The sequence below is a fragment of the Thermobia domestica genome, chromosome 2, assembly GCF_964235325.1.
Source record: "Thermobia domestica chromosome 2, izTheDome1.hap1.1, whole genome shotgun sequence".
In the NCBI taxonomy this organism is placed as follows: Eukaryota; Metazoa; Arthropoda; class Insecta; order Zygentoma; family Lepismatidae; genus Thermobia; species Thermobia domestica.
The window spans coordinates 15,109,913-15,135,213 of NC_137455.1; the positions used below are offsets into that span (position 1 = coordinate 15,109,913).

Sequence of the window (25,301 nt, forward strand, 5' to 3'; positions counted from 1 at the left end):
TATATAAACAGATGCTGGGAAATGCAGAAAAAAATTAAATTAGTTTTACGTCCCATGATTATGCCGGTGAGGCTAAAGGAGACATGAAGACTAAGAAAGATGAGAAATGAATGAAATGGTGGAATGAAGAAACTGGGAGGAAACGGGAGAACCCCGAGAAAACCCACGAGCACGGTGTTTTTCCACCACAAAGTCCACACGGCGCGAGCTGGGATCGAACCAGGGACCTCAAGCACCGGAGAGGGAAATGTAGACATTTTGATAGGAGTTCTAATCATTGATTCGTATTTATACATTTTAAATTTTCTTTGGTGGCATACGGTAGGAAAAGAAGGGTCTAAGGTGTAAGCCTCTAGTGCAACATTGTGTTTACTGATGTCACTGACATCACTATTAAATTATCAAATTTTAACAATAAAAATCGTTTATTAATTGTTATTACGTTGCAGTAATAAGAATAAGTCTTATTTGATTTCATTATATTAAATTGGATTCAACATTTGCTTTAGTTAACACTTTTATAAAAAATTAAACTTGGCTTCACTTCTTTCTGCATTATATCTTTCTTTTTCTTTTTTTAAACTCGAGAATCATCCTCTTCTTCTAACGATTAAATCATTTTATTAATTAGCGTGTTAAATGAGTAATTTATAAATGTGCGGTACCGAAAAATAATACAATAACCAATTAAATTAATTACAAAATTACAACTTTAGAAAAAAAAAAACGAGAACTATTATGAATTGCATAACAAACACATTAACTTACGAACTACTACTGTGAATAAAATAAACTAAGTCACAAGTAACAAATAAAAACAGAACTGTTAATGCCAGTAGTGAAATCCTCAAAAATGAGATGGCAAAGCAACCATATGATCTTCAGCTTCTGCACGTAAATGCACAAAGTGCCATAAAGCACCACGATGAAATTACAGCCATTCTTAGCCCTCTCTCTGTGCATGCTTTGCTGGTTTCTGAATCTTGGCTGAAACCTACCTTACCCGACTCATTAATAAACATACCCAACTACAGGGCTATAAGATGCGACAGAATAGGGAAGGGTTCCGGGGGCGTCTTGGTATATGTTAGAGAAGACGTTAAAGTGGAAATACTAGATCAATCCCCCAGTTTATATTCCGCTTCTGCAGAATACCTCATGCTCGATCTGAATATACAAAATAAACATATTCTATTGATCTCCGTTTATCGCCCACCTAATACAAACTTTGAAAATTTTGAAGAAGCCATCTCCCAAGTTATCCCCCATACAGTAACATCATAATTATGGGAGACATGAACTATGATCTTTTGACGTCTAAATCCGAGGTGCTGCGATATAAAAGCTATATTAATTCTCTAAATCTTTCTTTTTGTACGTTACAGCCTACTCATAGAACTGAGACGAACGAATCGTTAATTGACCACATAATAGTCTCTGATACTTGTAAAGTAACAAATGTAGGTCAAGTATCCGTGCCAGGTATAAGCCAACATGACCTTCTTTATCTAACTTATAACATAAAATGTCCAAAATACGTTCCGCGAGTAGTATATAAAAGGAACCTAAAACAAATAAATGACAACGCGTTATACGAAGACACAAATCTCGTGCCGTGGTACTTAGTTTACTGTGCTCCCACTCTGGATCAAAAAGTAACACTTTTTAATAGTTTTGTGCAGCAATTATATAATAAGCATGCCCCTTTGAGAAGGAAAAGAGTGCGTAGACCCCCCAATCCTTGGATTAACGATGATATACTCGCGCTCATGGCTCTTCGAGACTCTGCTCACAGACGTTACAGAGCGGCTTTAGAACAAAAATCAAATATCTCATTAATGCAGGAAGAATATAGAAAATTACGAAACCGTTGTAATCAAGAAGTTCGTAAGGCGAAAATCGAATTTGCTAGAAGTCTCCTGAGCCATACGACCCAACCACGAGAGCTATGGCAAAAACTGAAGTTCCTTGGTATTGGTGTCAAAGCCAAAATCGATAAACTTCCAGAACTTCATATAGACACCATAAATGAACAGCTATGTTATACACCAGATAAAATCAATACTTTGAAGAATATTAAAAAAACGAGCCCTGTAAAAAATATATTTAACCTTCACCTCGTCACTGCTCCGGAAGTCATGAAGGCAATAAACAAAATCAAATCACCTGCTTCAGGAGCTGACGACTTGCCAATCATTCTTATTAAAAAAATATTACCGTTCATTGTAGATGTCATTGTGCATATTTTTAATAGTTCCATCATAACCGGAGAATTTCCATCAATTTGGAAACTCTCTTACGTTCGCCCATTGCCTAAAACCAAAAATCCAACAAAAGCGGAAGATCTTCGCCCTATTAGTATACTCCCTGCACTCTCCAAAGCAATAGAGCATATAATACATGACCAATTAACTAAGTTCCTCGAAAAAAATAACATCTTAAATCCGTTTCAGTCAGGTTTCAGATCTCAGCATAGCACTTGCACTGCTCTAGTAAATATCACTGATGATATTCGTGCCGCTATGGATGAACGCCAAGTTACACTGTTATCCTTACTAGATTTTTCTAAAGCTTTCCAAACTATAGACCATGACATACTGATTGCCAAACTGTCTTCCTTCTACAACTTTTCCCAGTCAACTTTATCTTGGTTTAGCTCCTATTTATCAAATAGAAAACAAAAAGTTGTCACTAATAACATATGTTCCAATACGAAACTTGTTCCATGTGGAGTCCCGCAGGGCAGCGTCCTAGGACCTCTTCTGTTTTTCTTATACATCAACGATTTACCTGAGCACATCACCCATTGTAAATATCACTTATATGCAAATGATATACAATGCTATTTAACCACTAATCCCCTAAATTTAACCACTGCGATTGACCACTTAAACAGTGACATTGAAAGTATCTGCACATGGGCATGTAAAAATGGACTGCAAGTAAACCCAACCAAATCAAAATATATCATGCTTGGTTCTCGTAAACTACTCTCCACAATCAATATTAAAAGCCTACCGAATGTTCTTGTAAACAATGTAGCCATTCCTGTAAGCGATAGCGTCAATAGCCTAGGACTCCAGATCGATAAATTCCTAAATTGGACAGACCATATTAATAGAGTATGCAAGAAAGCTTACGGCTCCCTCCATTCTCTTCAGCGTTTAAAAAACCTTCTTCCGGAATCCATTAAAGCGTCCCTGGTTCAGTCATTAGTAATCTCTCATTTAGATTATTGTGATGCAGCATATGTTGATTTAACCGAAGATCTGGCAAAACGTTTGCAGCGCATTCAGAATGCCTGCGTTCGATTCATATTTAATAAAAAGCGCTTCGACCACATCTCCCATTGTTATCAGAAACTAGGATGGTGCAATCTAAATAACCGCCGCCGCTTTCATTCTCTAACACTTTTATATAAAATAATTAATAGTAAGAAACCTACTTATCTATCCTCTAAATTTAAATTTCTCGGCGATACTCACCCACTAAATACCCGTTCTAAAGGAAATACAACACTCGCCGTTCAAACGCACAAATCTAATTTCTTTTCCAAATCTTTCACACTATTTGTCACCAAAGCTTGGAGTGACACCCCTGAAAGCATCAGAAACTCTGGTTCAGTGTTGACTTTTAAACGACGGCTTAAAGAATATCTTTCTAATGTAGGTCTTCAGTAAGAAAAAAAAAATGTTACACACGAAACTATCCCTGGCGTTACCATGCAGTCGTTTTTTTTTCTTCTCTCCCTTTCTATTTCTTCTCATTTTCTTTTCTATTCCCTTCTGATACATGTGTATGAATGTATACATTATAGACAATCACTTAAGTAGGTGCATCATTTTATCTTTAGATAGTGAATCATAGGAATATATTTTATGTTATATATAATTAAGATTGACGTATTTGTTTCTCCTTGTATAGTTTAACATGTCTTTAGCATGTCTCTTGTTTGTTTTAGTGTTTATTTTACATGTAATAAGTTTCATTTTCATTTTTCATGTTTTATTTTCTGTATTGTTATGTATGTCGGTAACTCTTCAACGTGCCTAACTGTATGTCATTTTTATTCTCGTCGTAAAAAAAAAAAAAAAAAAAAAAAAAAAAAAAAAAAATCCGACTGTAAAGAAAGATGTAAATCGTTGAGTGGAAGAAAAGGTTATGCCTTAACTCCGCCATTTTAAATAATAAATAAATAAATAAATAAACAATATAAGTCTTTCCGATTTTATGTCGGACCTTAGATGTAATAATTTTCCTGTTCCGTTCTCAATGTCGGAAAACGTTCGAAACTTTCTCCCCTTCCCTGCCGCCGAACCCATCCGACATGTTTCTTCATGCAGTAAGGACTCCAGCAAGCAAATAACGCAAGTTATGCTCTTTCTGCTTATCGGCAGGACATTATTTTTGATGTAAATAAGTGAGCATGCGTTATATTCATGCGGTTGTGCTTGTTGCAAAGTCGCATCGAGAAGGGAGAGGGCATGCAATAAATAACAGCTGGGATGTACGCGGCTACCAGAAAAAAAAAAAAAATGATTGGAAAGAGTTAAAGGTGGATTCTTGGAGTTCAAGAGCACTTGCAAGAAAAGAATCGCACGTCACAAGAGACGCTACATAACATTTAAATGTATTGATGAAAGATCAATAGCAGTATATACAGTAACATATTCCAATGATTCTGAATTGGCTTCTTTGCTTGACATATATATTGCGTCTGCGTGTCTCTTCGTTTAATATAAACAAATAATTATATGAAATTAAATCTAAAGTAAATGTACTGTATTATGTATATTTCGTAATTTAATGTCGAATAAACACGACTGTAATTCTCTATCAAGTCTTAAATCTATTACTTTGATTGCAGGGAAGTTTAAAATGATTAAGTTGTATAAAACTTCTGTTCGTTATTCACTTGCAAATTTTTCTTCATTCATTCTGACGAATTGAATGTGACAAGTTCAATAATTTTGACTAGAACCAGCTGAAACTGATATTAGTGGTACCGTAGAGTGGTTTTCAATTTTCTTTCAAGCAGTGTTGGATGAAATATACACTTTATTTCAGAACAGTTGAACCAAATGTTGTATGCCGTCTATAATTGAAAACATGATCATACCCAATCATTTGAATACATAGTGCTATTCTGCAACCTTTTGCTTTCTTCATATATTTATTGTAGTGATTGTTGAATGCAGGTAAATAAAGTTTTAACTTGAAAATGGTATTCTGCCCAGTTTGCACTAACAGTTACAAACAACGTTGAAATTAACCATTACATACAACGTTGAAAAAGTACAAGATGGTTTAGTAAGTACACAAAGATCATTTATAGATATTTTATACAAATTACGGACTCTTACATAAGAAGGATTTACAGATATTTTAACTTTTGTACTAGCAACACTGTTGCCATGATTCATAGAATTACAGAAAACTAAAAAAAACTTGAAAATTCATAAGGAAGAATAATTGTCAGAGGAAATGTATAAGTGATTATCACATACAACATGATCATACATACGAAACACAAGTGTTCATTTATTTAGTTGTATAGAGAATAAAAACTTTTAATATATTTTTACCATTAATAATATTTTCTACAAAACGAAATATACAAATAAGTAAATATTCGTTACTCTAACTAAACTCAATGAAATACATACTGTACGCTTTACTACCTCTTAGTTCCCACTTCAGGCATCATATTGTTATATACAAATCTGCATTGTTGGAAGAGATCTGCACAGATTAAGCTTAACACTGCAAATTGAAACTTTCAAGCATGGAATTCAAATCTGAATCATATAACAATATTTCTTTGGTTGTTTCTACTTTGTTTTCAAAATAAGTTTGATCTCTCAGAACAGGACCCCCATACTCGAAGTATTCAATGTATGAAACGCAGAAAAGACTTAAACAAATCAACGGAAATAACGTACTTTGTAGCTCTATAAAACGAATAATACATTAACTGTTTTCTTACAATGAAGTAAAATGGCAAATATATTCGGAAGAATAGCAACAATTGCATCTACGTTTATTGCATTTTGTTATCTCAAATTTACTTTTTTTTCTTTTTTTTTTTAATCACCGTAAGAAAATCAGCTATTTTAGATTTTAATTTCAAACAAATATTTCAATTCAAACCAGCCCGTATTATAACTAAAATTTGAAATTACAATGACTAAACAACAGTATATTCGGTGTATATTGAGCATTTTTACTCTTATGGGTATTACACAGTTTTCTTAAAATATATAATTCTAATATTGTCAATATTTAGTAACTTATATATTTAATTGTGAAAATTAAAAATGATATTTTGCTGTAATTAGTATTTATAATAGTTTTTAATCGGTCATATTTGGTGTCACTTTGGATTAGAATCGAGTCAGATTTCAAATTCATCAAGTGACCATATAGATCTCTAATTTTTAAAATATATCGTATCGTTTCAGTACACAAACTATATGAACATACGTAGATTTAAATCTTAGAATACAATCTGAATTAGATTTATTCTCCACTGGAATCCCACTTAGCTTCTGCACCGAAAATAAGAACAATAATAATATCGCCATGAGGAAACTATGTTTTACCTTCAACGAAGGGGCATGTGTCAAGTTACTATTGTAAACAGTCTACAAGAATGCCGTGGCATACTAAAAACGAGCTTGGACAATTCTACATTTCACAGCAACATCCAAAGATTCATAATTGGAAAAAAAAAAGTTTCTTCTTTCTTTTCCCATTTTAAACTTTTAAATTTTCATGTTGTATATTGACGACCCGCTCGGGAGAGTAATACTCCCGGAAGTACGTTTTTCCGCGCGCTACTCTAGCCAGCTGTTTTACGCGCTATCCTAGCCAGTTGTTTTAAGTTGGTCACAAAATTTATATCATGGAGTACAAGGAGAACAAAACGAGCCCTATATCATGGAGTACAAGGGGAATATTACTACTACTACTACTTATCTGCACAAAAGTAAATAAATTACTTTTTTGAGTATTATTTTTATATTATTTTAATTTAATAAGTGTTATAAAAATGTAAAAAAAAAAATGAAAAAAAAAACTTTCCTCGGGCCGGGTTTGAACTCACGCCAAAAGAGACTTTTACTCCTAGCATATAGCGCTGGCCCACTCGGCCACGAAGACCGACAGCAGCAAGGGTTTGATTTCTGCTATTTTAATGCAACGTGGCAAGAAGTGGATAACGCCAACCAATCAGAACTGTGTTTCTCATTTCTACTTCCGGGAGCATTACTCTCCTGAGCTAGTCCTGTATATTGCCTGCGGAAAGCTAATGTTTAAGATAATAGCTTATTGATGAGATTCCTAAGTAAATACGTATCAATCTGTCTTTAGTTTGGCTGAAGTTTCTAATAGTTTCCAGGGTAGCAGTTCCTGCAGATGTAACTAATAATTATACAGGGTGTTACAAAAAATGTGTCACAATATTTTGGGAACAGATTTCTCACATCAAAATACGAAAAAAAAGTTCATATGCACCTGTGCTCAAAAGTGCATAGTCAGGGTGTCTACTAAAATTCCAAAATGAAATTTCGTGACTTTTTCATGACCTGTTCTTTCCCAAATCCTAAAGTTTAGTAACATTCTCAAGAGCGAATTTGGCCGAATTTTCATGCATGCGATAGAAGTGTGCTTCGTTTGCAATTTGGTAGCGTCTAAAGCCGACCATAGTCATTTTTGGTGTGGTAAATTTTGACGTTTTATAGAACAAAAAATTTTCCAGTCTATACACTTTTTGTACAGATTAAATAATCGTGACCCAGAAACTAAATTTCGTGACTTTTTCTTGACTTTCATGACCGTTTTCTGATTTCATTACTTTCGTGACCGATAGACAACCTGATAGTTTCATAGTTATAAGGTGCCGAAAACGTGAAACAAATGAAATTTGCAAGTTCATAATTCCACTACTATGAGACCTATCGTAGTCGAGTCAAGACATCACTGAGGAACTGGTATGTGAACTATCCAAATATCCATGTTTAAGAATGCTCCAGTATTTGCACACCAATTTTTAGAGAGGTAGGTAGAGACTGATCAAGTACTCCCAAACAGCCTCTCTAAAAATGATTGTGCAAGTACTGGAGGTTCTAAAAGATTATTTGGGTAGCTCACGTATTAGTTCCTCAGCGATGTCTAAACCCGACTACGATCGGTTCTATAGTAGTGGAACTATGGACTTTTAAAATTCATTTTTATAACATTTTTGGCACTCTATAATTACGAAACTATATGCACTTCCGACCGCAAGTCCATATGAATTACTTTTTACTTATTTTGACGTGAGGACTCTATTCCGAAAGTACTGTCACAAACTTTTGTAACATCTTGTACATTACTTGTCTTAGAACTAGAATTCAAAATTAATTCACCGCATTTATGTCTCGATTTGAGTCGAAATATTATGGCATACTTGGTCTTGAAGGGCAAATTATTGAATTTCAGTTCAGCTTAGAAAATTATAATTTTAATTGTCATGGCTTTCGGTGTCTTAAGCCTTAGCCTGTCCTAAGTAGCTAAGGTAACGCGAATTCTTCCTGTGCGTGTAGCCTCGGTTCAATTCACGGTGTGTGTGTGTGGGGGGGGGGGGGTCCCTGGAATATACTCTGAGTACAGATTTAGATCATATTTTAAGCAGTAAATTCTATGTTTCATGACCTTAGTACTGTAAAAGGAAGTTAAACTCCAATAAATCGGAAAATCCCTTACTATTTATTATTATTTACTAATAAGTGCCCAAGTTAATTGTTATGACTAGACATCGGATTTTTATTCAAATGCATATTTTGTTTGCTTATATGCATCTCTGTTAACTTGCTACGAGTTTCTAACAATAATACAGCTCGAATTTGACGTTTTATAGTGCAAGTAAATGCATATTTCGAAGGTTGAAGCATATATATTAATGCTTAAGAGCATATTCAGCATATTCTGCTTTTATTTCAAATATACGCTTATAGCATAAAATAAATCCAATTTCAGATTGTATTTTCAATCCATTTAAATGTTTATACAATAGAATGGCTTTTTGCATGGGAAAATGGAGGAATGCCGTGTTTATCAAGGACTTATACTGTTAGTAACTAATCAGCAGAGCAAAGATGCTACCAATTGTCAAGACGTTAACAGAAATTTGAAACGGATAAAGGCTCTATGTAATATTGTATCGACATCAACTAAGAACATGAGACGGCAGGAATTCTGCTCAGTGAATATTTAGTTCTAGTTGATGAAGTTCACCAAGATTTCCAATCAGTTTCTGGTCAATTCGGCTGCTCTGTGGAAAATAAATTGGCAGACGATTTGCCACAAAATCCGACTACAAAACAATTGAAGTCATGGGAAAATACCTTCAAGGGTTACATTTCAATTTGCCCTAAAATCTTGCTTCTTTCTATAAATGTTGTCTCATAACATGTGTTCATGTTGACAGGTCATTTTTTGGCTACAAAGGTCATAAACTCACACCAAAAAAATGTAGAGAAACATTTTTTGATATACTGTAAGGCTAATTACAAGAAAGAGTAAATCTTTAAAAACGAAAAGTTATTTTTCATGCATGGAAACACGTAGAAAAGTTAAGACTCGTATTATTTCGTGTAAAGTAAATGCACTCTAAAATACAATTGTGAAGGAAAAATAGAAATTATGTTCTCATATTACTGCGTTCATCTTAATCTCAAAACCTGTGTATGCTTTAAAATATTTAAGGACAGGGATGCAAATAAGCAACTAAATATCATAATAATAAATTCTGAAGAGAAGTCCCTGAAACGTACAGTACATTTTACGTTTCACCTTCAAAACTTTTGTCAGATGTATAATATTAACCATTTTTTAAATATAAATAATGAAAAACTTATTTTATGCAAAAAAAAATCAAAATTATAAAATGAAACAATATATATACATATATACAATAAACCTGGAAATTACTGTAAATGAATAACTTCTGTCAGTGTAACTGATTATGCATATAGCTTTGTTATTAGAAAATTTATTTCTTGATTTTTATTCAATAAAGAACTTTTGTCACAACTTCGCTGCATGTTTGAAAGTGTTCTCTTTTATTGCATTGTTACAGCATATTAAGTCCGTATTTTAACACATTTAACAACATAGTTGCATGCATATTCCATGAATTTTACGTGTATCAACTTAGATATCTAGTTATGGCACAGATTTTATGGTCCATTGTTTAAGAACAACACAAGCATAAACATTTTTAAAATAACGAAGTAATAATTATTAAACAATTAAGTTGTACAAATTGGATAGCTTTTTTCAATGTTTTGAATGTTAAAATATGTTGTAAAGTTCAATAAACACTAATATTTACACAGAATAAATAATTTCAATTTTGAAATCTCTCAGAGTACATACATACATAATAAAATACAGAATTATAATAGCTTAAGATGGAAGTGCTACTTATTCCAACGAATTACGTGAAGATTTGTAATATATTTTCTTTGCTTTTCAGGTACTGCCACTTTATCACTTCCTAAACACCTGTAATTCAGTGACCTCCAGTCTCCGAAGAACTGACACTGTTTGACCATGTTACTTCTAACTCGTCAAGTATGCAAAAAACATCCTTTTGTAGCTGAGTAGTTTGATGTACTAAGCAGTCAATAAAAATGATGCTTTTTTTAAAAAAAAAAAATCCACTTATAAACTGAACACACCACTGAAAAATTCAAGCCGATGATGAAATAATTAACCCCGGTCTTTCTAAAATAGATTTCCCGTGTCTTTGAGCACAAGTTTCTTTTCCACCTAAAGATACGACATCAATCTGTGTTAGAAGCTCCTTTATTTTACTTTTAGCCAGTGATGCTTTTTCTGGTGGTAATTTCTTTATGTAACACACAACACCCGTACAAAATATTTCATCGTCGTCTGGAACTTTGTTCTTACTACGAGATCCATCACTCGCACCTTTGTCTGTCTTTTTGGAACTCAATGCTGGCCTTTCTTTATACGGAGTTGCTCTAGTAGCGCCATCTTCTTCCATTGTTTCTGCTGAATCCCTGTGTTCTTCCGCCATACCTTGTTCAATACTATCATTTGATTGTGTTCTGTCTGTAGGTTCAACGAATGACTTTCTCAGTTCAGGTGTTACTTCAACACTGTCCGATTCGGACAGCTGATCTGCACAAACATCTTGTAACAATTGTTGAATTTTCACTTTTATAAACGTCTTTTTCTCAGAGGGTAAACTACGCAATGATTCTATCATCGCAACACAGAAAACCTCGTCTTCATCTTCTCTATTGTTGTCAAACGCCGTCTCAGAGGTTCCTTCACAAACACTTGTTTGAGGTGTCTCTCGATCAGATACCAAAGATTCATCCCACATATCTTCATACTCATTGTCACTTAGGTTCTCTTCTTTTACTACTACATCACAAATATTACCAATACTAGACGAACTATCACCCGTTATTATTTCACCGGCGGAATTACCAGCTTTATCTCCTGGCCTCAATATGATCGTGGGCTCTGCGATGAATTGGGGTACATGCTTTGAAGGCTCTGAGGTGAATTGGGGTACCTCCCTCGAAGACCTGTGAACAAATAACAAAAGAACAAATGAATTAGCAGTTAGTATTACGTATTTAGATACAAACTTAACTTAAAACAAATTACCGATATAGAAATAAGCCAACATATTAATTATTTACATACATTCTCAGCAAATTATTTACATGCATTCTCAGCAACAGATACTCAATTGTTTGTAATATTTCACTGTCACTGAACCAACCAAGCGCCAAATGGAACGAGGGATAACTAAATAATAATAATAATAATAATAATAATAATAATAATAATAATAATAATAATAATAATAATAATAATAATAATAATAATAATAAGAAGAAGAAGAAGAAGAAGAAGAAGAAGAAGAAGAAAGAAGAAGGAGGAGGAGGAGGAGAAGAAGAAGAAGAATGGCAGTAGTGGAAACTGTTTATTTGTGGTGCTGGAGAACATGATTATTAAGATTAAGAATTATGTCCAGGTACTAGAGTGATCTAAATACAGACAGAAAAATGTTCGCTTCCCTTCTTATAATTTCGAACCAGTCAGTTACACAGAATTTGATACTACAATTAATATATTACTTTAGAGCAGTCGTTCTCAAACTTTCCGATAATGCGGACCCCCTATGTCATTCGGAAAGTGATCGGCGGACCCCTTGCAATGCTATCTGAAGTTTCACATGGTATTAAAAAAAATACACTAGTTACAATATAGAATTACCACTGACAAGAAAAAGATTTTTAAAATGCAATAATTACTTTATTCTAAAGATACATGATTCTTTCCTAGTGAACGAAATTTTAATTGAAAATACAGTAACTTTCAAGACTGAAAAATCATTTAAAAAAAATAAAATCCACTTAAACAATGTTTTTAAATGTGGGTTCACTAATGTGAGGAATGAAATTCTTTGTGTTTTTCCATAATTGCACTGAAATCTGGAATAAGTTTTGTCACCATCTACCGATTCCACACTTTAAGGCTTTAAAACTTAAAAGAGCAGAAAAGGTCTGTTCACGTAAGTGGTAGGGAAAGGCATAAAATGTTGCAATGTCTTTTTAGACAACTTTTCGTACTCTCAACGCACACGCAACCAAAAGCTACAAAGTTCATTTTCTTTGAAAACGTTTTTGCATGAAGTTCCAGGAAAGTTCCAATAGCTGTTCTTATTCTGTGTTAAAGAGATTCATACCTTGAATGTCACTGATTTCTACATTAGTGAAAGGATTTTCAATCCAACTATTACCAGGTTGTGGGACAGGGAAATATTCTCGAAAACTTGCAGCTAATGCTCTCAAGTGTCCTACAAGTGTTTTGTACATTTCAAGAGAGTTTTTCACCTGAAGAATCAATGCAATCCTTGAACACTGGAAATGATGAATTGTCATTGTTTTGTACTGCCCACAGCTGCAGTTTCTTAATCTTAAAAATAATTCTTGCATAACAGCTGTGAGTTCTATTTTATTACAACACACTTCAGTTTTTAGGCGTCGCGGACCCCCCTGGCTAGGTCCCGCGGACCCCTAGGGGTCCACGGACCCCACTTTGAGAACTACTGCTTTAGAGTGCCTTTTTTTTATCTTGTCGGTAGTGTCTAAGAGACCTACTGCAGTTACAGTAATATTTTTTCTAAGTACATATCAAATCAACAAGCATGAATTCTCTCTACCTGAAAACTAATTATCCGCGATTGAACCCAAGTTCGGTGTTGTGTTATTTCAGATGCTACAGAAACAATTTAAACGTATCTCGTAATAGTGTATATAACTTGCAGATCAGGCACGCACCCATAATTTTTTTCTTGGAGGGGGGGAATACTACAGGCCACTACGTCCATGTAGTATTGAATGCGTATTATTCTGCACCCATAAAGACGATAACTAATTGTAAAACACTTCCTCCTATATTTTCACGAAAAAAAATGTTAGAACTAAAATCAAATTCCTATGCTACATCAATAATTTCTATGTTAAACAATTACAGTTTTATTGATCAAGTGTACGAATGTATGTTGTGAGATCAGAAATTTTAGGGGGCTGTGAACCCGGTGGACCCCCGTGGGAGCACACTTCATCTGTACGTATTTATTCTCTAACCAATCAGTGTAAGATCCTGGTTTAAGTTTCCTGAATAAACTTGTTTGTGATAATTTTTTTTTTTTTTTTTTTCATCAAAAAGTGACATGTTTAGAATATTCCCAGATAACAGCTTGCACTTCTACACCCCACGGAATTCTAGTGGCTATACCTTGTAATCATCAGTACTTCGAATTTCCTCTTCTAGGCATATAGTGTTTGATAGAACAAAGTAATTAATAAAATAGGAGATTTCGGTTTTCACTCCAAAAATCTATCAAGACAATTATTTGCAATTAACCACCTAACGTGACCAAAAAAGTATCCATACTTTGATTTCATGTCGTTTAAATATATTGAAAAAACTGGTGTAGAAGAGGACTATTGATGCTACTTATCATATATTTTTTAAAGATTTAGTCCTGCTTTAATGGTTTACCACAAAGAATGAAATATAGGGTATTTTATACAATTTTCTATCAAAAGCCCTATTAATCCAGATTTCATCCCTACCATCGCTGCTGTAATTGATAAACATTTTTGAAAATCTCCAAATAAATATCAACAGAATTTTTTAACTCCTTCATAAATGTACATTTTTCCAGATTCATAAATTAATATAATATCAAGCATATGTGCGTATATGTGTGTGTGATACAAAAGGAAATTGTTTTTCATGACTTCTTTGTTTCGCCAGAAGACACCAGAACTGAAGTTTCCCTTAGCAGCCTCTGTTTGTAACAGTTTATATATTCCATGTAAAAAGGCCTTTGACAGATAGAATCAGACTGGACTCCATGTCTGTAATGTCATGAACTTTGTTATTTGCAATAAAACCTATTAACTAGTCTATTTTCCAAGTTGGCCACTTTTTCATGGAACCTCTGTTTTCCCATAAGACGCATTAATTATTATTCTACCGTACAAGTTGGTTACTTATCTATTTTGGAACTTGGACGCATTGAAGCGACGTTCTTTCTACGCTGTTAACAGTGATAATAGGCGACTTCCTCCTGGTAGGAGGGCGAGGAAGGAGTTCAATACACAGAGGGTTAAAGAACTACTGCCGCAATACTCGTAATCTACATTCAGCACGATCAAAGATTTACACTGTCAGGAAATTTCACAGCATACAAAACCAGTACTATTCGCACAATGTTTCTAACATGATTATAATCTCAGTCCTAATGCAAAACGAACCAAGTGCCATCTTTCAACATTGATTTCTCATATTCAAAAAGGTAGAACTACCCCTGTTCATTGTCTTATAAACTACTATACCTCCCATTTGGTACGCATGTTCGCAGGTAGAGCTGACCCTTCGAATACAAACCCGAATAGTAAGTAAGGAACACTCAATTTAATTTTAAAAATTCTGCTCTTGAAACTTTACTCACAAAGATATACAGACCGCAAACTCCGTGAAAAACTGGAAACTTGGGGAACAGTAGAGCCTCCCAACCAACGACGACACAATAACCAGTCAATCTGACGTCACCTAAGTGGAAATTCCGAAAGTAGCCCGCCTCCATTAGTATATGGTGAAGGAAAGGGTGATGTGTGAATTGCCATCGTGTGCGTTTACAAAAAAAGTCCAGAGACAGTATAAGAAAAACTGAACACTAACTAATCTGATCTTTCTGTACTTCATCTAACACCGAAATGCAAAGCAGATGAAAACAGTTCGCTGGTTACTATGACGAACCATAACGTTACGTTCGCAGACCGACGGCAGCGCCATCACATCCGGGACGATACATCATATCGCCCACCGAACATTGATTGGGTCTTTCGCTGTGCAGACGATCCAAACTGATTTCAACAGCACATATTGGAAGTTGCTCGTCTCTATATCCTTTGTCTGTGACTTTACTGTTGCAAAGAAACATTAGCAATAATTACTATATTCTAGTGTAACCATTCTAGTATTTACTCTAGAATGGTTAAACATTATCACAAAACAGAAGTAAAAGAAAGAAGGAATCAATAAGAGTAGCAAAAGTTCTTTTTTTTTTTTTTTTTCCTCCTCAAAGGAATTTTCTGTTCCGTTCATTGTAGAGTTCTTTGAAACTATTTTTTACATGGACTTTGCTATAGTAAACTTATATATTTCTTACATTTCAATAGTATGTGTTCATTATATTCTTTTCATTTGTCACCGATGTAAGATCAGCTACGAATACCTGTTATTCCCTGTACTTTGGAAAATTGTGAAAAAATTATTGAAAATCATCACAAAGCATTAGTAAATTTATCCTATTTTTTTATGATAAATGTTAGATTTACCATTTACACAGTCTTCATAAATATCTTCTTCTTAATACAATGACTGAAACAGCAGAATTTCGAAATAGGTATGAAAGAAAAGCAGCAGCGACGCAAATAGGCTAGTTGTCGCCCGGGGCAAGAACTCGCTTTAGCGCCCCCCCCCCCCTTCCGCCAACCAAACCAAAACTCTCCCTGACTATATTGGCATCACACAGTAATTCTCCTATTCTATTTTTTCTTCAAGTAGTAAAGTTTGATTTCAAGATTGCAGTACATAATTTAATTTTTAGTACAAGATAAAACATCAAACTAATTAGTATTTGATTGCCAAGTAATCTGAGAGTAGCATGCTTGACATATTCTTATAGTCTTATCATAATAACTGCAAATCACAATGTTTTTGAAATTATATCGGGATGTGCATATGTGTAACATGAATCAACAGTCTGTTGCTTTAGAATAGAACATTTAATTATGATAAACAGTCAACCTGTTGACTCGAGTATTATATTTGGAAATTTACAAATCTCTTAAATCGATGTAAGTTAAATGAAAACACAAAAAGCTGGAACTAAAATTTAAATTTTCGGGCTGTTTTGGCTGCAAAGGTTTTTATAATATCCTCAAAAGATAGCTTTGAAGCTAAATTATGCTGTATGGATATGATCCTAGGGTTGGTGAGTCGTTGTTGTCCTGTTAAGTTTCTGAGGTAAGTTTTATAATCTTTGCTTGCTAAAACTCCTTTCCTTGCCTTATAGTGGAAATAAATATTTGCCGAGTTTTGCGTCCCCCCCAATCTGCGGCCGAGGCACAAGCTCCTCCTTAGTTACGTTACTGAAAAACACTTATCAGAGAAGTATAAAACAGTATTACAAAATCAGTAAAACCTAAAAAGAATGAACTTTCGCTTACTCCTCATCAGGTAGATACAGAAATAAGTAGCGAAAAAACAGGAAGAAGGAAGAAATAGGAAAAGAAATAAAGAGAAAAGTAGCATCTGATAAGTGCTTCTCAGTCACCCTTTCATCTTTTAATATTACTTCTCTCTCTACTCCTTCCTTCCTTGTGTGATGGAGGTTTAGCCAAAGATAATTCTAATTCTTTCTTTGTACTTTACACTCTGTTACGTGATGATGATATACTACACGCTGACGTGTACAGTTTTTCATACCCACTTCAATATTCTTCTGTTCAAGCTTCTGTATTGAGAAGTATATACTTATGAAAACTATATAAATTCATCAATTCAATATTTAGTCCCAAAAACAGAATGAATTTACTAATGCTTTTGTAATGATTTTCTGAATTTTCTCCTAACTTTCCGAAGTACACGGAACAACAGTTATTCATAGCTGATCTGACATCGATAACTAATGAAAAGGATATAATGAACATGTAATATAAGAAATGCGTAAGTGTATACATCAAAGTTCATTTAAAAAATATGTTAACAAGGAATCTACACAGAACGGAACAGAAATTCATTGAGAGAAAGAAAAGGTATCATCTAGTTAACTTTATAAAATTAAAGCCAAATGCCAAAATTAACTTTCCTTAAAAACTGTGCCAAATGTTTAATAAATTAGAGGCAATGCCAAACATAACTTTAACATCCATGGAGGAAACAATGTTAATAACATCACAATGCGTTTGTTGTACAAAATATTGGGGCCGTGGTGCTCATTGGTTGAGCGTTCACCTCTGGTGAATGGGGTCCTTGGTTCGATCCCAGCTCATGCCAAGTGAGCTTTATGGTGGACAAACACTGCTGTGTGCGTGGGTTTTCTCAGAGTCCTTCCACTTTCTTCATTCCACCATTTCATTCATTTATCATCATCGCCTTCTTCTTTAGCCTAACCGACATAACCAAGGGACGTAAAACTCAAAGATTTCATTTCTATGTACAAATTATTAGCGTGTAACAGTTTCGCCAACTATCCACTTGGCATCATCATGCAAGAGATTGTAAGTTTCGCCAACTATCCACTTGGCGTCATCATGCAAGAGATTGTAAGTTTCGCCGACTATCCACTTGGCGTCATCATGCAAGAGATTGTAAGTTTCGCCAACTATCCACTTGGCGTCATCATGCAAGAGATTGTAAGTTTCGCCAACTTTCCACTTGGCATTATCATGCAAGAGATTCATACTGATAGTGTCTGATGAAGCCAAGTGGATAATTGGCGAAACTGTTACACGTTACTAATTTTTACAATAAACGTATTGTTTTGCTCAGCGAGTAGTTTAAATCAAATTTAAGTCTATAAAAAAAGCAAAAGTTGGCCAATGGAAAACATTACAATAACATTAATATGTAGTAAAAGAAATATCTAGCACATTCTTCTTAGTAATACAATAATAACCAACCTGTATTATACCATAATATTGAAAGGTAAAACTGTTTCGAGAGCCAGTCCTGCTCTCTTCTTCGGCTGCAGAAGCGGTGATGAAATGATTCCACCTTGGTACATATTATGGCACAATACAGATTAGCTATTGTGTTACATCAATAACAATACCTGCTACTTTAGTAAGAGAACCTATTTTCTTTTTAAAAATACAAGGATATTAAATTCAGCATTTCCTCAACTTTCTTCAATTTATTTCTAATATATTAACAGCTTCTGAAATTATATATACAGAGACAGGTATTTTAAAAAGTAGTGAAAACATCTTAACAAAAAAAAAAAAAAATCTAACCGATATTGCATTGGACCACCTTTAGCCTGTAGTACTGCTTGCTTTCCTCTTGTGTGCGCATTGTCATTGTCTCACCTTACTGATGTGTTGGATGAAGAAAAAAGTGAAATGAAATCTTTGAGTTTTACATCCCAAACGGTGATGATGAGAAATGAATGAAATGGTGGAATTAAGAAAGTGGGAGGAAACGGGAGAACCGCGAGGAAACCCACGCACACAGTGTTTGTCTACCACAAAAGTTTACTTGGGACGAGCTGGGATCGAACCAGGGATCTATCCACCAGAGGGGAACGCTCTACCACTGAGCCACCGCGGCCCCCGACATGTTCGAAGATGCTGAGTATTGGGCGAGAAGTATTTTAGTCACGATTTGGGTATGAAATAGGCTAGAGCAGGGTTTCTCAACATGGATGTCGTGAACGAAGGTGAAAATGATAAACGTAATTAGTATCTAGTAGCTGAAAATTATATTTTTAAAGATTATTTTTAATTTCCTACTTTAATAGACATATTTTTATGTCCATACTTACTGCCAAATAGAACAAAACATATTAAACAAAATTATAAACTATTAAAGAATTATTTTTTAAAAAAAAAACAATTGGAGTAGAACAGGAATGAAACAGATGAAAAAACTGCAGCTTGAAGTACAAGAAAAACACAAATACAACTTATAACTGTAAGCGATGGACAGTAATAATCAAAAACTTATAGAGAATCGTTTAAAAAGAAACTAGAACAAAAGAGGAATGAAACTGGTGAAAAACTGCAGATTAAAATATAAGAATAATATATACACAACTTACAACTGTACCTATTTTAACGCAGTTTGAGAAACATCAGATTAAACTCCCATGCCATGCTGCGCTCAATCTCCCAATCTGAACATGGAGCAGGTTCTCTCCTCTACGATCTAAGACACAACCGAGTGCAGCACTGCTTAAAAAAAACGGCCCAATATTCCTCTGAAAAGCTCTACGAATTATATTGCCCCAAATTCCGCAATGAATACAAGCTGTGAGACATATAGACTAAGGATGGTCTACTCTACAGCCCTATCAATAGGCTGTATTTTCTTGAGATGTCTCCATTATTTTGATAACTATCTGTAATATAGGCCTACACTTTGACAATACGTTATATACTCCTTTCAAACATATTTTTAGTATCATTTGCTGACTTACCCAGGCATCTCGAATGAATACTCATCGCTCTTCACAGTTTCTGAAGTCCTACAAAGAAAAAACATTAACATGTAAAATGAAGTAAGTGAGTGATTCTCTTTACATACTAAAACAGAAAGAAGGATGTAATAAGCATGCAAAAATAAATGAATAAAGAAAAAATGAGTAATTCAATGAATAAAAGAAAGAGAGGGATAGAGAATGGAAAAACTATTTTGATTACATGAAACTACTTTGAAAATATCAATTAATGATCATATGATATACAAGTGAGGCATTGATTTATTTCCACCTTAGCACATCTTAACAGAGTTACCTTTTACTTATAGGGCTATCGCATGTGCCTTCACAGTGGGGGACTTTAATTCAATTTTCGGTGGGAGTTCATTCGGTTCTGTTCCCAAGTTAAGCTGTAGGTTCAAGTTTTATATTACCTTGATACTAAAAGGAACGTTAAGCTCCAAATTAACCAACCAAGATCTTAGCACTTGTCGAGTATCGTTCGTTTTTAACGATAAACACGTTCAATTTCCGTTTGTCTTCCCTCAGTTCTTCTTCTTCTTCCTCTATCAAGTCTTTTATACATATACCACATTGACTTGACACCTAGTCTTCCGTTCCTAGCGCTGCTAGCTGCTATCGGCAGAAGGAATTCCACTCCCTTTCGCTAAGGTTCTCTCGCTTAATAACACCTGAACCCTTATTGGCTCAACGCGTGGGTGTGGGAGGGTGTGAGCTTTAGTTTACATTTTTGCCACGGCTCAAGACATTTTGGCAGCACTTTAACAGTTAGCTGGGGTACGCTTTTCGGGTCGTTATCCTCCACTTGTTTTTATCTTGTGCCATATACATTGTGACATCATAATATACGATATCGTTCTTCACAAAATTTTCCCCACTTCTTTGGCCGGCCTCGCGTTCTTTTCCCATTTAGCTCTACAGCATCCACTTAGTGAACTACATACGCCGAAAGTATTCTTCTTACATGCCCAAACCATCTCAGTCTACTTTCTTGCAGCTTTTCTACTACTGGTCTCACTTTTACTGTTTTCCGGATCACTTCATTGTTAATTTTGCCCTTCCGTGTCACTCCACACATCCACCGCAGCATCTTCATCTTTGCAACATTCAATTTCTGTTCCTCTCTCTTCTTCGTCGTCCGCTCGCAAAATATGCCAAATCTCACTATTGTTTTGTATACTTTTTTCCACGGTCATACAATACTCTCACCGCTTCGCTCTATTCCATCCAACCGCTGTTAATTCTACTGTTTACATCTTCTTCTATTCTTGCATTTCTTTGCAGTATTGATCTCAAGTACTTGTTTTCCTCGTCATTAGCACCTCTTCTTTGTCAAGTCTTACTCTTGTATTGTCGGTTAATATTTCCTTAAAGGACAATGTATATATTCTGTCTTGGTTTCACTAATTCTAAGCCCTTTGCTCTCCAATGCTCCTCTCCAGGTATCTAATTTCTCTTACAGTGCTCTCTTGGTCTCACTCATTACCATGATGTCTGCAAATAGCATATTCCAAGGTGATTTGTCTTCCTTGTTAGGTAAGGAAAAATTAGATGCAAAATGCGTGTAGGTGTCAAAATTCTTAGCACTTGATGCACATAAGATTACGCTATCGGGCTTATCTAAACATCTACCTACCTCGAAGCACACACTCATAGAGATACAACTGCTCCATAAATCTACTTTGCAAATTGAAAGATCTATATACGAATTCTACTTTATTAGAATTAAAGAGGCTAAGCTCAATCTCGATCATGGTTCACTTGATAAAAATTGGGATTATGTTATCAAGCTTTGTAACATGACGAAAAGTAACTAATTATTAATTCGTAATCTGGTAGTACTCGCATATTTTTTATATCATGCTGAACTTTCCAGCAGTTTTTCATACTTTTCAATATTCTAACAGATGTAAAGACTGGCAAAACTGGATTATTATGCTTTGGAGAAGAAACACAGTTATGCTTATACATAAATGAGTTTCTGTTTTTTTATAAATATTTCTATTAACATATTTTGCAGAACATTGTGAATTTCGGTAGTTTTTGCAGTTTAAGATGGAGTAAAGTTGATCACTTTTTGTGAAAAAAATTCACAGACGGAACATGTAAAATTTGGTATCTAACTACAACTTCAAAGGTGCTATGAAACACATTATTATCTGTCTTTATATAACTCTATCCATCACGACTCTGGAACTCACTAAAGAAATAATAAACACTCCTGACCAGAGTATATACACTTGTTTATTAAAAACTAAATTCCAGTGTAACAGTTTCAACAACGTAACGTTATCTTCATCAGACACTAACTGAAAGAGATATCTTAGAGCGCAGTTATTTGTACTAAAAGTGAAAGTCCTTGTGTGCATGGGAAGCCACCTGGGTCGGACTTCCCCGGGAGTCATCTTCCGGCCACCTGCCCTGACTTAATTACCCTCCCACCTGTGTTTATCTTTTCCAGACACACCTGTTGTTTATACTTGACCAATTGCCTTAAAACATTTTCTCTTAATCTACCTTCGATGCATATTAGAAATAAATAATAGACTATACTACATACAACTGATTATAAATACAGCAATATATTATATATATATATATATATATATATATATATATATAGACATAAAAATAAACTATAAAATATAACAAGATATAAAACTCTATATAACTATATACAATATTAAACTATAACAATATTAAACTATATATACTACTAAATATATGAATATAAATTACATATAAATATGTTCAATCTTGTTTTTTCCCTTCAATTTGTTCTAATAATTTATCCCATAGATCATGTATTAACAGTCCACTTGTCCAGTTCATTAATTTGTCACTTTTCTCTTTCTTTATTCTTCGTGCTTCCTTCCATTTCCTTATCATTGGTCTATTCTCCCTTTCTAGCCCCTTTACACCTTCCCAATCTATATCATGCCCCGTTTCTTTACAACGTTACGTTGTTGAAACTGTTACACTGGAATTTAGTTTTTAATAAACAAGTGCATATACTCTGGTCAGGAGTGTTTATTATGTCTTTATATAGTTCGCAACCTTGTAAGTAGTTAGTAGTCTACGCTGAGGAACGTGGTACAGAAGTTACGTAATGATCAGTTGTGCACAATATATTAATTTAAGAAATGTTGTGATAGCATAAATAATAACTGCTCCTACGTATCAGATAGCAAGAGCTAATATTATCAGAATTATGGCCCCAGTCAGCGCAGAAATTTCATGAAATAGTGAAGTGTAAAATCTCTTGTCTGCAGTGCTAATTAAAGACAAACATGTTATCACACCGTTGGCAGGTGAAAACTTTAGTGTGTGTGGTCATTTAGAGTAAAAAAGTTTTGACAGAAGTTGGAGTATTAAAAGCTATACAAGAAGAAATGTTTACTGCTAGTGAAACAATTATAACGCTCGAAGCAAAAGCGCAGGCTATCATAATAAGAACAGTTGCTGATAGTCATTCAGAATACTTGCCAGATAAAGATACAAGATATTTAATGTGCTATACAAGAATTTAGAGTTCAACTTCCAAACGAGGAATTTAAAATGTAGATTCTTTCTACACAGAGAATAAAGTGAAATTAAGTATAATGAACGAGATAAATTATTTGAACCTTTTGTGCAACTGGCAGCCGTGTGTACCAACGAAGTTTAACCGAGCGTTCACTCAAACGCGTTCAACATTAAACTTTCAAGTTTAAACGTGATTCCAGGACTTTTGTTGCCTCGCTTTAAGTAAACTTCGGTCAGTTTGTAAAATCGGCTCTGATTGGGTTGTCGTCTTTTGTCTCTAATCTTTGTTTAACAAAGTAACAAGTAAAGGAAGCATACCGCGGCCGGTCTTTTCGATTTGCGAGATTGTGTGCATCGAGTTGTAAGTAGTCTAATTTCAGTGATCGTAATTGTGATGGGAGAAACAATGAAACCACGAGAAAAAAAAAATCCGAACACGAGCAATATATTCCAATTTCATTTGTGGAGAAATACAAAGACATTATTGAATGTAAACAGATTGACTTGGATCAACGAAGTTCAAACCCCCAAATTTGGCGGTTCAAGCTAAAACCAAGTTTATCCACCATTTGACCGAGACTTAACCTTGAACGTTGTTGGTGCAACAGACATTTTCACCGAGCTTGGTTATGACCCTCGTTCAACAGTTGAACTTCGTTGGTGCACACGGCCATGGAAGAAATATTTGCTGACCTAAAGAGTTCAGATCAGTGATGCCAACCTGAAACTCCAATCTTGATAAGCACAAATTCCCATTTTGCTCTTGAATTTCTCACGTTACACTAATTACATTTTTTTTTTTTTTTTTTTAATCTGAAAAATGATGCTACTCTGACAGTAACTTTCTTCAACATACGAGTAATTTATCCGCAAGCTTCGATCTTCTACATTTAGCAATAATTTAATAATAAGAATATATAAAACTATAGAACTAGGTCACATAAAATATCTGCTGGAAATTTATCAATAAAGTAAGATTTCTTTCACCGCGTGGTGAGACATACAATAAACAAGATAACATATCAACTAACAATGGCCAACACTGATCATTTCTTCTGAAAAGTGCAAAATCGTGGACAAAACACAATAAAGTGAGAGGAGAGTTTAAGACGAATTAAATGAGGTATATCATGGTAAGGTCAGTACAAAAGTTATAGAATGGTACACATATTCTAAGTGTTTGGAACACCTTCCTACCGATAAAAACTATTTTACTAAGTACATTGGCCAAACAGGGCCATAGCAAATTCAGCAGCTAAAACGGTACAGTGTCGAAAGCTATTGGAATGGGAAATATACATGTGAAAAACTATGATAATGACAACTGAGTTACTGTACAATTAAAAATGTATTTTATGTTCCTGAATTGACAACAAAAAAAAAAAAATGTTATCGGTATCAAAAATGGGAAGTAATGGAACGGAAATAGTATTTTCTACAAGAACTATTTAACAGACAGTGGTATAGAGCAACGAAGTTACTAGAGCCAATACATAGCGATGTATGTGGGCCAATTAATCCTACAACGTAGGACGGTAATGATTTTGTCACATTCATTGATGACTTGTTATTTATTTTGTACAATTACTTAAAAACGAACCTGAGGTATACAGTAGTTCTCGGCCTACAAACCGTTCGACGTTTCGAAAACTGACCACATTATTCTCATTTTCGGAGAATATTATGAGAGAACCAAATGGAAGCACTCTTTACATAAGTGCTATCAAAGGAAAAGGCGGAATGTGATTGATCGATAGAAATGCCCAATCAGTGTCAATACATAGTCTCACTTTGATTGGTTGGTTTACTGGGTTTGTATGCAGGTCCTGATTGGATTGGTTGTTTTGCTTTCGTTGCCAAGCCGGTGTCTCTGTTAAGATTGTTACCTTCCTCCAGTATTACTCTCGACAAAGATTTTTAAAAAATAAAAAAAAAATAAAAAACA

General features: G+C 34.5%; 1 protein-coding gene across 17 annotated transcripts in view; it reads right to left on the reverse strand.

Annotated features, from left to right (window-relative positions):
- Positions 1-5,325: 5,325 nt before the first annotated feature.
- The window catches only part of LOC145670574 (uncharacterized), a 216,704-nt gene continuing 196,728 nt past the window's right edge, over positions 5,326-25,301 (reverse strand). For all 17 annotated transcript variants that reach the window (XM_081739383.1, XM_081739458.1, XM_081739410.1 and 14 more), the window contains 2 exons: positions 19,811-19,858; positions 5,326-11,606 (listed from right to left, as the gene is read on the reverse strand). In XM_081739383.1, coding sequence (XP_081595509.1) covers positions 10,736-11,606; positions 19,811-19,858 — 919 coding nt within the window. In that variant the 3' untranslated portion in view covers positions 5,326-10,735. The remainder of the gene's footprint in view (positions 11,607-19,810; positions 19,859-25,301) is intronic.